Here is a 14,085-nt window from a genome sequence, read left to right as displayed (position 1 = left end):
ACAGCCTGTGACTGGAAGAACTTCCAAACAGTTTTCCACTTAACCTGTTTGACCTGTATTTTCAAATCCAGTTCTGGGGACCACATAGAGGAGCTTTGCATGCCCCATCTGGCCTGTGGACTGTACTTTGGCCAAGCCTAACCTAGGACCCACCATCCGTGGTTGACTAAAGAAGTTAAGGGAAACATTAAACCTCAAGAAAAAACACAAAGATGAAAGGCAAGTCAGATGATTGGTCAGTATATAAAGAACAGCAGAGTGACTGAAAGGTTAATCAGGAGAAAGAAGTTCAAAGTGTGAAAGGAAGCTAGCTAGAAATATAAAGAAAGGATAACATGTTTATACAAATATTTAAAAAGGAAAGAGTAAGTAAATTTGGCTGTTCCATGTGCCGGGAACAAGTGAACAGAGGCCCTCCAGTCCTAGAGCCCCCGGAGGACGTCCACCAGGGGCATCGAAGGCCAAGGAACAAGGAAGCAGCTGGCTGCCTCCACCTCCAATGTGCATCCTGGGGAGATACTTCAACATAGCGGTAGAGCTAGGAAGGCCAAGCACATCAAGGATCACTGACGACATGGGGGTGGGGGGAGGGCGTAGGTCACAGTGACCCACTGACGGTGCCAACATTGTCCCAGCACCCTGGAGTGATTTGACACGGACCCTGGGAGGGTGGGAGATGTGGGTGGGTAAGGTAGCGATGATTGACCAGGCCTTGTCGTAAGTGAAGTGGGGCGTGTATGAGGGCCTCCCTGGCCCTCTGAGCTTGCTGGACCCCCGCTGCTGCCGCTTGTCCTGTAACCTCCAGCTGATCCTCTGGTTACTCCCTGCGCTCGAGCTCCAGCGCTTCTGGTCCGGTGACACCTCATCACCCTCATCCTCCTCCTCTTCAGAGTTGGCCACCTGTTCCTCATCACCAACCTCCACCTTGTTGCTCCGCTGCTGTGTGAGGTTATGGAGGACACAAAGCGGGCAACCCTCCGGAGGGTGTACTGGAGTGCACCACCGGAGTGGTCAAGGCATCAGAACCGCATCGAGGTCCGATGCACTGCTCAATCACAGTCCAGATGACCACATGGGCCTCATTGTACCGGATCTCTGCCTCGTTCTCCAGCTTACGTGCTGGCATCATTAGCCAGGTCCTCAGTGGGTACCCCTTATCCCCCAAGAGCCAGCCACCCATCCAAGGGTGGTCTTCAAAGCAGCTGGGGATGACCGACTGCCCCAGGATGTAGCTGTCATGCATAATCCCTGGAAACTGTGCACACACATACATGATATGATCTTCATGCGGTGGTCGCACACTAGCTGTATGTTCATGGTGGAACCCCTTTCTGTTAATGTCAGGCACTCCCCAGATGACCCGGTGAGCACAGGGCAACATGCGTGCCATCCACTACTCCCTTGACCTGTGGCATCCTGGCGATGGTGGAGAAACCTGCTGCCCAGGTATCTTGTTGGGCTTGGTCCCTGTTAAATTTGATGTAGTTTTCTGCCCGGGCACACAGGGCATCCATGGCCTGTCGGATGCACGATGCCACACAGGTCCCTGTTCAAGTCCTGAAAGGATCCTGAGGGGTAAAGGTTCCGGGCTGCGGTGGCCTTCATGGCAACTGGGAGCAGGGGTGACCTCCTCTTAAATGAGGTGCCAAGTCTACAAGGACATGGCACATGCGCCACCCCGTCTCTTTGTTGAGGCAGAGCCTCCTGCGCTGTCTGTCACCTATTCAAATGACCAGCGATACTTGTACACCCTGGGCCCTTGTGGAACTCCCCGTCTGGGTCTACAGAAGCGGGCCGGTTGCATCGCAAACTGTTTGCCGCCTGGTGCTGTTCTCATTTTCAGCCTTTCCCACTGTTCACCGGCCTTGTTTTACTCGAGCAACACCGCAACGAGGCCGGAGAATCGTGCCCTCTAGGTCAGTTAGCTTGATATCTGTCATGGCGAAAGTGTTATAATCAATCATTAAGGAGGTTATAGCTGGGCACTTAGAAAAACCCACAGTTGGGGCGGCACGGTGGCACAGTGGTAGCACTGCTACCTCACAGCGTCAAGGACCCAGGTTCGATCCCGGCCCCTCATCACTGTTTGTGTGGTGTTTGCACATTCTCCCCTTGTCTGCGTAGGTCTTGCCCCACAACCCCAAGATGTACAGATTAGGTGTATTGGCCACGCTAAATTGCCCTGGAAGAAAAATGGATTGGGTACTTTAAATTTAACAAAAAACTCAAGGGAACGGGCAGAATCAGCATGGTTTTATGAAAGGGAAATCACATTGAGTTCTTTGAAAAAGTAAGATGCACTGAATAAAGGGGATCCTGTACCAGTACTGTACCTGGGAGTTCCAGAAGATATTTGATGAAGTGTCACAGCAAAGATTATTGTGGAAAATAAAAGCTCATGGTGGAGGGGGCAACATATTAGCATGGATAGAAGAATGGTTGGCTGGCAGAAAACAATGTCTGCATAAATGGGTATTTTTCTGATTGTCAGGATGTGACATGTGGAGTCCCACAGGGGCCTGTGCTTGTGCATTAATATTTTAAATTTTATATCAATGACTTAGATGAGGGGAGCAAAGGCACGGTAGCTAAATTTGCAGATAACGCAAAGATGAGTATGTTGTAAAGAGGACATAAGGAGGTTGCAGATGGGTATGGGTAGTTTGGGTGAGTGGGCAAAACTGTGGCAGGTGGAGTATAATGTGGGAAAATGTGAAGTTGTTCAGTTTGGTAGGAAGAATTAAAGAGCAGAATATTATTTCAGCAGAGTACAGCTGCAGAATTCTGAGGTGTACAGGGATCTAGGTGCTCTCGTGCATGAGTCACAAAACATTATTATGGAGGTACAGCAAATAATCGAAAAGGCTAATGGAATGCTATCCTTTATTACGAATGGAATTGAACATAAAAGTGAAGATCCTGGATGGTCTCGACAAGGTGGATGTGGAAAGGATATTTCCTCTTGTGAGTGAGTCCAGAACTAGGGGACACCCTAGTTTTGAAATTAGGGGTCACCAATTTAGGACCGAGATAAGGAGAAATCTTTTCTCTGAGGGTTATGTGACTCTCTGTCTCAGAAGGTGGTTGAAGCACGATCATTGAATATTTTTAAGGTGGAGGTAGATGGATTCTTGTTTGGCAATGGAATCAAAGGGGTAGATGGGAATGTGGAATTTGAAAAACAAACCGATCAGTCGTGATCTTGTTGAGGGCGGAGCAGGGTCAAGGGGCCAAAAGGCCTACTTCTGCTCCTATTTTGCATGTTCTTATTTTCCATCTTTGAGACATACAGATAGAAGAGGGGGATAAAAAGATTATCCGGGAAATAGATTTATGTGGTTAGTGATGAAGCAAAGACGTGAGCAGCTGACCTTGAAGAAAGCTGTGCTGAATGATTTTGCAATTTCTGGGGCGAGAACTTTACCTCTCCTGCTTTGAAGTGGATTGTAGCATTCTTTAATGGGGATTGCCAGTGCGAGCTGTAGTGGCATCATCAAGCAGCCAGTCATATTAAACAATTCTCATCTAACCAGAAAATGAAAACCCCCATCGCTTTTTAAAAAATTGTAGAGAGCAAAATAAAGAGTGCGACACTCAGTTGGGATAAGGTAGAAGATGGATTTTTAAAGGTCCATAATCAATCATAGTTGGTACATTTTTAAATTCTTTTTTAAATTTATACCCAATTATTTGTTTCCAATTAAAGGGCAATTTAGCATGGCCAATCCACTTAAACCTGCACATGTTTGGGTTGTGGGGGTGAACCCATGCATACATGGGGAGAATGTGCAAACTCCACACAGTCACCCAGGGCTAACCACTGTGCCACATGCCACCCATAGTTGGTACATTTAACCACACTCCACAAGTATAAAATTATATTTTCAGTGCCAGTTTGGTTGACCAGCAGCAGTTATTACTTAGATCACCATTAAAAAAAACCATTTGCACCTCATTAAATAAAGCTTAACTTTTTACGAGTTTTTTTTTTAACCGTGATAGAACAGAAAAGGAATTCTTTTCAGATCAATTGTTTTCTGCCTCTGGCATTTGGGGTCCACAGCCTGTGGCAGAGCAATGTATGACCGACCACAACTCCCTCATCTCTGCCAACAGTTTGCTGTCAAAAACACTGCAAATTCCAAACCAACATAAATTTTCACCCATGCAATGCTTATATTGTAACTTGTAGCGTTTTGTAATCATTCAATCTGATAATCACCATTATTTTCTATATTAAGACTTCCAGTGACCCGCCAAATGAAAAGGATGCTCTGCAGTCAGGCCGTAACATTGTAGCAGCTGGTTATGCTTTGTACGGCAGTGCCACAATGCTGGTATTATCCTCAGGAAATGGAGTGAACTGCTTCATGCTGGATCCAGTAAGATATCATAATGTTCATTTTTATTGTCAATGGCTACAGTGTTATAAATTAATTTTGACAGTGACGGTCAAATTTCAGTTAAATTTTCTTGTGATTTGTAAACTAGCAAAAATCTTATGCTGAATTGTGTTTCCCCCTCCAACTCATTCAATCGCATTTAGTCCATAATGTTTTCATATTCCAACAAAGAGAAGGAAAGATTGGTTTCTAATCATTGACCAATTGCCATTCTTCTGTGAGGTTTTACAGAAATCCTAAACAGTACGAGCAAAGGTTTTGAACTACAAAGGGAAATTTTAATTTTCATATTGATATTGGGGAAGTTCTATAAAGATCATTTCTTGCTGAGCCCCCAGTCTGCCTGCAGCCAGAAAACCACGGCCAGGATCCTACGAGCCTGCGCTGGGTCGGAAAATCGTCAGGGGGACACGAGAATCCTGCCATGCCGCTCTGACGCCGGGCTGCCGATTCTCCGGTGACTGGAGAATTGGCAACAATCACGCCCACGCGGTCGCCACGGTGCTAGTCGGGGGCTGTTGAAAACGGCCCCTGCAGCGATTCTCCGCGCTCGATGGGCCGAGTGCCCGCCGAGTCCCACCGGCATGGTTTACATATGGTCCCACCGTGCGGGACCTCGGCGTTCTGGCCACTGGGTCCGTCCTGGTGAGGGGTCCCGACTCCGGGGGAGCTCCACGATGGCCAGGCCCGCGATCAGGGGCTACCGATTGGCAAGCGTGCTCATTCCGGGGAGGAGGCCTATATTCCTCCGTGCCCCCCCCCCCGTAGGGCTCCGGCATGTTGCCCAGGGGGCGGTGCGGAGACTGCCATGGCGCGCATGTGCGAACCCGCGCCAGCCATGTAGGGCCGGGAGAAATTCAATATAGGAGCTGATTGTCGCTCTGTCACTGTTCTCAAGCAGCACTGGGATGAACTGTAGGGCCCAGATTTTCAGAGCCACAGGGACCTTCTAAAATGGCAGACAGTCTTGGATCAAGAAGTACCACCCCCATTTCAGACGGATCCCATTTTTGACAACCGGGGAAAGGGAGAGGGATGTGACTCAGCAAGTTCAAACAGATCCTTTCCTATTTTCACTACAGCAAGGGTCTATGGGAGTTATGAATACTTCGAGAAGTCTTAAATGTTCTTGAAGAGCAGATCAGAATTTTCTTGAAGAGCAGATCAGGTCTGCTGAACTGTCAAGCTCTGAAGTTACTTCAATGCCCAGCCCTTTCGAAAATTGATCAAACTGCTGGTGTGTTATAGTTGAAAAAGATTGTTCTGGTAGTTTCAAAAGCTGCTTGTTGATATAACCCTTGTGCTATCATTAGAACATTATTCATGCTTAGCTGCTTTCCATGACCTATCATCCGAAGATCACAGTTTAATTGACACTCAAATAGGTTATTCACGGATTAGCGGTCTCTGATTTGGGGTGATGACTATAACTGCTTATTTTTAGAAGAGATTAAGTACTTGAGGGAATGTAAATCTATTGAATTAGATTTCATGAATTATTTTTTTAATACAGTGAAGCTAATAATAGATATTCGTAACATGGCTCCTTAAGTCTGAGTGTGGTGGATACTGGGTAGGTTGGCATGTAGGGTGGAAAGGTAAAGGGTAGTAAGTGGAAGATATGGGTTTGCATGAATTAGCATGCATGGGCAGTGGATGGGGTGGTGGTGAGAGTGTGTGAGGGTGAGAGCTAGAGGATCTAATGTTGAAGAAAACAACTGAAAAATCGAGATGGGTCTTTTAACCAGTCTGTCTCATCACTCTGCAGTCCCTGTGGCCACTTCTGTTCTGCATCCTGGGGTTCTCTATCCCGCACTCTCCTTCATCCCCCACGATATCCCACCCCCCCACCCCAGAGTATCCACCATTTGAGGCAGAGAGCAGGGAAATTTTCTGAATCCCTCTACCCAATGCGGGAGCAAAACTCCAGGCTGAGATGTTATGATTGTGTCCTTTGGGCAGCACGGTGGTGCAGTGGTTAGCACTGCGGCCTCACGGCGCTGAGGTCCCAGGTTCGATCCCGGCTCTGGGTCATTGTCCGTGTGGAGTTTGCACATTCTCCCTTGTGTTTGTGTGGGTTTCGCCCCCACAACCCAAAGATGTGCAGGTTAGGTGGACTGGCCACGCTAAATTGCCCCTTAATTGGAAAAAAATAATTGGGTACTCTAAATTTATTTTTTAAAAAGTGATTGTCTCCTCTGCCATTCTGTGATGTACAGACAAACAAATTGTCTAGGTTTAACCTACCTTGAAAACTCCAGGACGTGACAACAAAAATTCTGTGAATAAAATGTATAAATCCAAATCTGCCATCTGTCATTGTCAGCTGTCGGAATTAAAATGCTGTCAAAGTGCAGCATAATTTCACGACTAATGTGTAGTATAAAGGATTTGCAATGAAGTGTTTCTAAATTTTAAGGTGTCAGTACATCCTTCGCTTTGAAATGTATGTTTATCACTTGTACTGACCTCAATAATTTGTGTCATTAGGCTATTGGGGAATTCATTTTGGTGAACAGGAATGTAACAATGAAAAAGAAGGGGAATATTTACAGTATTAATGAAGGCTATGCAAAGTACTTTGACACTCCAGTCACAGAGTACCTGACGAAGAAGAAATATCCTGAGGTATGGTCAAGAATATCACCTTTATTTACAGAAAATCAACAGCCTCATTGTTCAAGAAATCACTTTATCTGTCTTTAACCCATAGGATGGTAGCTCTCCCTATGGTGCGAGATATATTGGTTCTATGGTTGCGGATGTGCACAGGACTCTGATGTATGGAGGAATCTTCCTGTACCCAGCAAATTCAAAAAGTCCTAAAGGAAAGGTAAGAAAAAAGAACATCCAAACTCTAGTTCTGCAAAATTATCCTACAGAATGCTGACGGCTCACTTGCAAACGATGAATCATTACCACCTTCTGCACAAGTCTGCTTGCGATCTAAGAAGTTAATCGTAGGGTGCGATTCTTCCAAAAAGTGACTTGTCATTTTATATGGGCTTCGCAGGGCGATTCCCACTGAGTGTTTGGGAGTTCAGATCCAGATCGCTATTCACCCATATTTAGTAATCTCTTTGGGGAGATTCTCAATGAATAATCCCACACTTCAAAACATTTTGGGAGTGGAGGACTAAAGATGTCAGCAAGACCAGCTCCTTGGAGATCGGATCGCCCTTTTTATACTGTGCCCAGATCTCAAACTTAAATTGAGGGATCCCCCACCCACCCACAGACATCATGACCGCCCCCCCCATCCGTAGACATGGGCAACACCCTCGACCCTGGAGGGGTAACCTTCCCTTCACCCACCCTCATTCACTAAATGTCCCAGCCCCCAATATCCTGGCATAAGGGTGACCCGGCCCTACCCCCATCCATCCATTGCTGAGCCAAAGCTGAATGAGAAATAGTGGGGGGGTGGGTTCTATTGCATGGAGAATTAGAAAATACAAGTAAAAGGAGAAGGTAGAACGACAGGTTAATGACGAAGACTTTAAATAGTTAAGGGGCCGAGGGCTCAGGAGAGATTAGTAAAGTTTCCAGAACACGTAATACAACAGAGTAGAGAAGGTGGCAGGAATCTAACTTCAGGTAGAGCAAAAAGGGGGACAAATATGAGATGGGGGTGGGGGGGGGGATGATCATTGCAGGACTGAGGGTGTTGTACCTAAATGTGCGCAGTATACGGAACAAGGTAAACAAGCTTGTTGCACACATTGAAATTAACCGGTACGATGTTGTGGGCATCACAGAGACGTGGCTGCAAGGGGATCAGGGCTGGGATCTAAATATCCAAGGTGGCCTATCGAAAGGACAGGCAGATGGGTGGGAGGGGCGGGGGGGGGGGGGGGGGGGGGGGGGGTGGTTTGCATTGTTAGTAAGGAACAAAATCAAATCGATAGCAAGAAGTGATTTAGGATCGGAAGGCATAGAGTCTGTCTGGGTAGAGTTGAGGAATCGCAAAGAAAAAAGACCCGGATGGGAGTTATGTACAGGCCCCCTTGCAGTAGGCAGGATGTGGGGCAGAAAATAAATCAGGAGATAGGGAAGACATATAAGAAAGGCAATACAATAATCATAGGGGACTTCAATGTGCAGGTGGACTTGGAAAATCAGGTTGGTAGCGGATCCCAAGAAAAGGAATTTGTGGAATGTCTACGAGATAGTTTTTTTGAGCAGCTTGTGGTAGAGTCCAGTAGGGAACAAGCAATTCTGGATTTGGTGATATGTAATGAGGCAGACCTGATTAGGGAACTTTTAAAAAATAAATTTACAGTGTCCAATTCATTTTTTCCAATTAAGGGGCAATTTAGCGTGGCCAATCCACCTACCCTGCACATCTTTGGATTGTGGGGGCGAAACCCAAGCAAACACAGGGAGAATGTGCAAACTCCACATGGGCAGTGACCCAAAGCCGGGATCGAACCTGGGACCTCGGCGCTACCACTGCACCACTGTGCTGCCCTGATTAGGGAACTTGAGGTGAAGGAACCAATAGGGGATAGTGACCACAATATGATAGAATTTACCCTGCTGTTCGAGAGGGAGAAGCTGGAATCGGATGTAACAGTATTACAATTGAATAAAGGTAACTACAAAGACATGAGAAAGGAGCTGGTCAGAGTTGATTGGAAAGAGAGCCTAGCAGGGAAGACAGTGGAACAGCAATGGCAGGAGTTTTGAGGGGCTATTCGGGAGGTACAACAGAAATTCATCCCAAGGAAGAGGAAACATGCTAAGGGGAGGACGAGGCAACCATGGCTGGCGAGGGAAGTCAAGGACGGCATAAAAGCAAAAGAAAAAAGCATACAAGGTGGCGAGAGTTAGTGGGCAACCAGAGGATTGGGAAGCCTTTAAAAGTGAGCAAAAGACAACTAAATAAGCAATAAGGTGCAGAAGATGAAATGTGAGTGTTTGCCACCTTGTAATATGAAAGAAGATAGCAAGAGTTTTTTTTCAATATATAAAAGGTAAGAGAGAGCAAGAATAAACATTGGACCACTGGAAAATAAGGCTGGAGAAGTAGTATTATGAAATAAAGAAATGGCAGAGGAACTGAATAGTTACTTTGCATCAGTCTTCACGGTGGACACCAGCGGGATACCAAAACATAAGGAGGTGAGTGTCGTGGCCATCACGAAGGAGAAAGTTCTGGGGAAATTGAAAGGTCTGAAGATGGATATATCACCTGGAACTTTTGGACTACACCCCAGGGATCTAAAGGAGACAGCTGTGGAGATTGTGGAGGCATTGGTGGTGATCTTTCCAGAATCACTGGAGGCAGGAAGGGTCACAGAGGACTGGAAAATGGCTAAAGGCTAATGTAACACCCCTGTTTAAGAAGGGAGGGAGGCAGAAGACAGGAAATTATAGGCCGGTTAGCCTGACTTTGGTCATTGGTAGGATATTGGAGTCCATTATTAAAGATGAGATTGGGGAGCACTTGGAAGTGAATGATAAAATAGGACTGAGTCAGCATGGCTTTGTCAAGGGGAGGTCATGTCTGACAAATCTGTTAGAGTTCTTTGATGAGATAACAAGGAAGTTAGACAAAGGAGAACCAGTGGACATGATCTATTTAGATTTCCAGAAGGCCTTTGACAAGGTGCCATATACAAGGATGTTAAATAAGCCAAGAGCCACTGGTGTTAAGGGTAAGATACTGGCATGGATATAGGATTGACTGACTAGCAGAAGACAGAGAGTGGGGATAGAGTCGTCTTTTTCAGGATGGTAGTCGATGAGCAGTGGCATGCCTCAGGGACGGTGTTGGGACCACAACTTTGCTCAAGTTATACATTAACGATCTGGAAGTAGGAACTGAGGGCACTGTTGCTAAATTTGCAGATGATACAAAGAGTGACAGGTAGTATTGAAGAAGCGGGGGCTGCAGAAGGACTTGGACAGACTAGGAGAGTGGGCAAAGAAGTGGCAGTTGGAATAAAATTTGGAAAACTGTGAGGTAATGCACTTTGGTAGGAAGAATGGAGGCGTAGACTATTTTCTAAATGGGAAATGGCTTAGGAAATCAGAAGTGCAAAGGGACTTATGAGTCCTAGTTCAAGATTCTCTTAAGCTTCACGTGCAGGTTCAGTCAGCAGTTAGGAAAGCAAATGCAACGTTAGCATTCATGTCGAGAGGGTTAGAATACAAGACCAGAGATGTACTTCTGAGGCTGTATATGGTCTGGTTTAGCTCAGTGGGCTAGACAGCTGGTTTGTGATACAGAACAAGGCCAGCAGTGCGGGTTCAATTCCCATACCAGCTTACCCAAACAGGCGCCGGAATGTGGTGACTCGGGGCTTTTCACAGTAACTTCATACTTGTGACAATAAAAGATTATTATTAATAGTAGTAGTATAAGGCTCTGGTCAGACTGCATTTGGAGTATCGTGAACAGTTTTGGGCCTCGTATCTGCTGGCCTTGGAAAGCGTCCAGAGGACATTCACAAGAATGATCCCCGGAATGAAGAGCGCTTGTCATGTGAGGAGTGGTTCATTGACTGGCCGGCGTAACGGAGCATCCCGCCGGCGTGCTGAAACAGAAATGTGGTGCGGCGGGACGGAGAATCCAGCCCCTGATCTTTATGTTCTAAATGTCATACCTGGATTGCGTGGGGCTGTAGCAGAATTGTTATGCTATTGGATTAGTAATTTGGAGGCCTGGATAAATGAACTGGAGCCATATGGGGAAATCCCACCATGGTAACTGAGGAGTTCAAATTTAGCTAATTAAATAAATCTAGAATTAAAGCTAGTATTGATAATGGTGATTATGTAACTACCGGATTGACATTTAAAACCCATCTGGTTCACTAATGTCCTTTTAGGTAAGGAAAACCACCAGCCTGATAGTCTGCGATGTATGTGATTCACACCCTCTGCAATGTGCTTGACTTTAACTGTCCTCTGAAGTAAACCACTCAGTTGATAAATAGGCTGTTCACCACTACATTCACAATGGCAATTGGGAATGGGTACTAAATATTGACCTTCAAGTGATGTCTATCTTAGTTTCTGTTTTAAAATAATATTTTAATGGAAAATATCAATGCTTTCATTCTACTGAAATTTCTATGGGACCAGAATTTACTGTCAAAATAAACATGAGGCTGATGATGCTCATCATTATTTATGCAGCAACTTGAGGTGAAAGCTGATATAAAGTTGTGAGATCGCTGCCCAAGTTGTGACATTCAACTGTTAGCATCTTAAATTGACCTCTTGACTGCCTCTCACAAACATTCAACGACATGAAGTTCTTGAACTTGGGTTATGGATATGAAGCAAATTCCCGCAATCTTGGTGTTTATCCAATTCAGTCTCGATACGGATTTTTCTTATAAATTTAGAGTACCCAATTTTTTTTCCAATGAAGGGGCAATTTAGTGTGACCAATCCACCTAACCTGCACATCTTTGGGTTGTGGGGGTGAAACTCATGCAGACACTGGGAGAATGTGCAAACTCCACACGGACAGTGACCTAGGGCCGAGATTTGAACCCAGGTCCTACGAGCCATAGGCAGCAGTGCTCACCACTGCGCCGAGTGTCACTCCGAGATACTATTTTTAACAGCATTCTGAGGCTTAATTATTGTGAAACAAATTGCCTGGAACAAAAAATTAGCTTTTACACGTGGATTTTTATTTCCCCAGGTTTCAATTGTTGGAGTTTAAAATGCATTTTTTTTTTTTAGGAACATAGAAATCAGAGCAAGAGTAGACCATTCAGCCCTTTTGAGCCTGCACTGCCATTCAATATGATCATGGCTGATCCTCTATCTCAACACCACCCTCTCTCACTCTCCCCATACCTCTTGACACAATTGACGAGTCTAGAAATGTATTTCTTTCTTAAATATGTTCAGTGACTTTGCCTCCACAGCCTTCTGTTGTAGAGAATTCTACAGGCCCACCACCCTCCGTGAAGCAATTTCTCCTCATCTCAGTCCTAAATGGCCTACCCCGTATCCTGAGACCGTGACCTTGTTTTCTAGACCCCTACCCCCTGCCCCCTAGCCAAAAGTAACAACATCCCTGTATCCAATCTGTCCAGCCTGTCAGAAATAGATACGTGATCCCTTCTTATTCCTCTAAACTCCAGTGAATGCAGGCCCAGTCGACCTAATCGCTCTTGCCATGCCAGGAACCAATTTGGTGAACCATGGCAAGTATATCCCTTCCTATATAAGACCAAATCTGCACACACTACTCCAGATGTGGTCTCACCAAGGCCCTGTACTGCTGCAGTGCTTTTAGTCTTTTCCCTCATTCCAGTTTTTTTCTTCTATACATTTGGAGTGCACTTTCTTTACGATGTAGCAAGGGTCAGGTTTCTCCTTTTCTGAGCTTTGCTGTGTTAACTGGTCTCAGATCCAGCAGCGACGAGACACGGGACTAGGGAGGGAAATTTCAGATCACCACCCAACAGCGACCTCTATTGGAAATAGGTTTGTATGTTTACTGTGTGATCACTAATGCCTTCTGTGCTCATTGAGCTGTATGGGTGGGATTTCTGATGATGCAAGGAGAGTAAATTGAGCAAACCTATATTGGATGTTTTTACAAGTCAAAATAAACTGGTGAATGTTCTCTTTATAGCTTCGACTGATGTATGAATGCAACCCAATGGCTTACATTATAGAACAAGCAGGAGGCATGGCTACAACGGGTACGGAGACAATACTGGACATTAAACCAGAATCCATTCACCAGCGGGCACCAATTGTAATGGGATCCACAGAGGATGTTCAAGAATACATTGACATTGTACATAAATACAATTGCAAGTAACTAGAGCAACGCAATGATGGAATGTCTATGACAAACTATGACCAAATACATGGACCAAATCTTTTTTTCAGTGCAATGTAACATTTCAACTTGATAATCCAAATCATACCAATGATAATGTAATTATAATTACTAAAGCTCTTGATGAAGTGTGTCTGGGATCAACATTTTTTGTCTTTATGTAACTATCTGTGCCCAAATTCTGTACAACTTGCATTCATGAAGCAGTCTAAATAAATACTTGGATCAGTTACTCTTTCAATCCATCTTTTAGTTTGTGACTTTGTTCCATGTTTGTATAGATCAGGTGAAAATATCTATTTTGTTCTTTCTAAAACTTAAAAATTATTCATAAAATAATTAACAGTAAGATGAATTAGCTACAGTGACATTTTAATATTCTAGTGGAAAAGGATGCATGTTAACTTTTGAGATACAAGCCATGGGCTGAATTTCCTAGCTAATGGAGGCGGCTTTGGAGGTGGGAATGACAGGAAAATCAGAAAAAATGCCCAACATGTTCCCTTTTCCCAGAACTGGTTTTGCAGTGGTAACGGCAACTCATTCAGTAGAGAAACCTGGCTTAACAGATCCTAACTTTTTTATTTTTGTTTAGAGATGTGGATGAACTGAGTCACAGGACAGCCAACGAACCTTTAACGGAACAAAACATTTTTGTAACAAGAAAAGATTAACAATAACACAATACCCCTTCACCCCAGCTATACGTTTACAGATACAGATTTGTAAGGAAATCACAAGTTGAAAAATGTATCTTCTAATCTAATGTTCACAGTTACTTTGTAGTCCATGTAAACCAATAGGCAAACTGTGGTCAGACTCACCGCACTCTAAAACCAAGCGACAGATGCCACCCAAAAC

General features: G+C 44.8%; 1 protein-coding gene across 1 annotated transcript in view; it reads left to right on the top strand.

The window, feature by feature from the left end:
- The window catches only part of LOC140429560 (fructose-1,6-bisphosphatase 1-like), a 41,016-nt gene extending 27,551 nt beyond the window's left edge, over positions 1–13,465 (top strand). The window contains exons 4-7 of the mRNA XM_072516721.1: positions 4,242–4,382; positions 6,894–7,031; positions 7,117–7,236; positions 13,012–13,465. Of these exons, the coding sequence (XP_072372822.1) occupies positions 4,242–4,382; positions 6,894–7,031; positions 7,117–7,236; positions 13,012–13,203 (591 nt within the window). The 3' untranslated portion in view covers positions 13,204–13,465. The remainder of the gene's footprint in view (positions 1–4,241; positions 4,383–6,893; positions 7,032–7,116; positions 7,237–13,011) is intronic.
- Positions 13,466–14,085: the final 620 nt, after the last annotated feature.

This window comes from Scyliorhinus torazame, chromosome 9, assembly GCF_047496885.1.
Source record: "Scyliorhinus torazame isolate Kashiwa2021f chromosome 9, sScyTor2.1, whole genome shotgun sequence".
Classification (NCBI taxonomy): Eukaryota; Metazoa; Chordata; class Chondrichthyes; order Carcharhiniformes; family Scyliorhinidae; genus Scyliorhinus; species Scyliorhinus torazame.
Note: the sequence above shows the minus strand (reverse complement) of the source record. Positions and strands in the feature narration are given on the sequence as shown.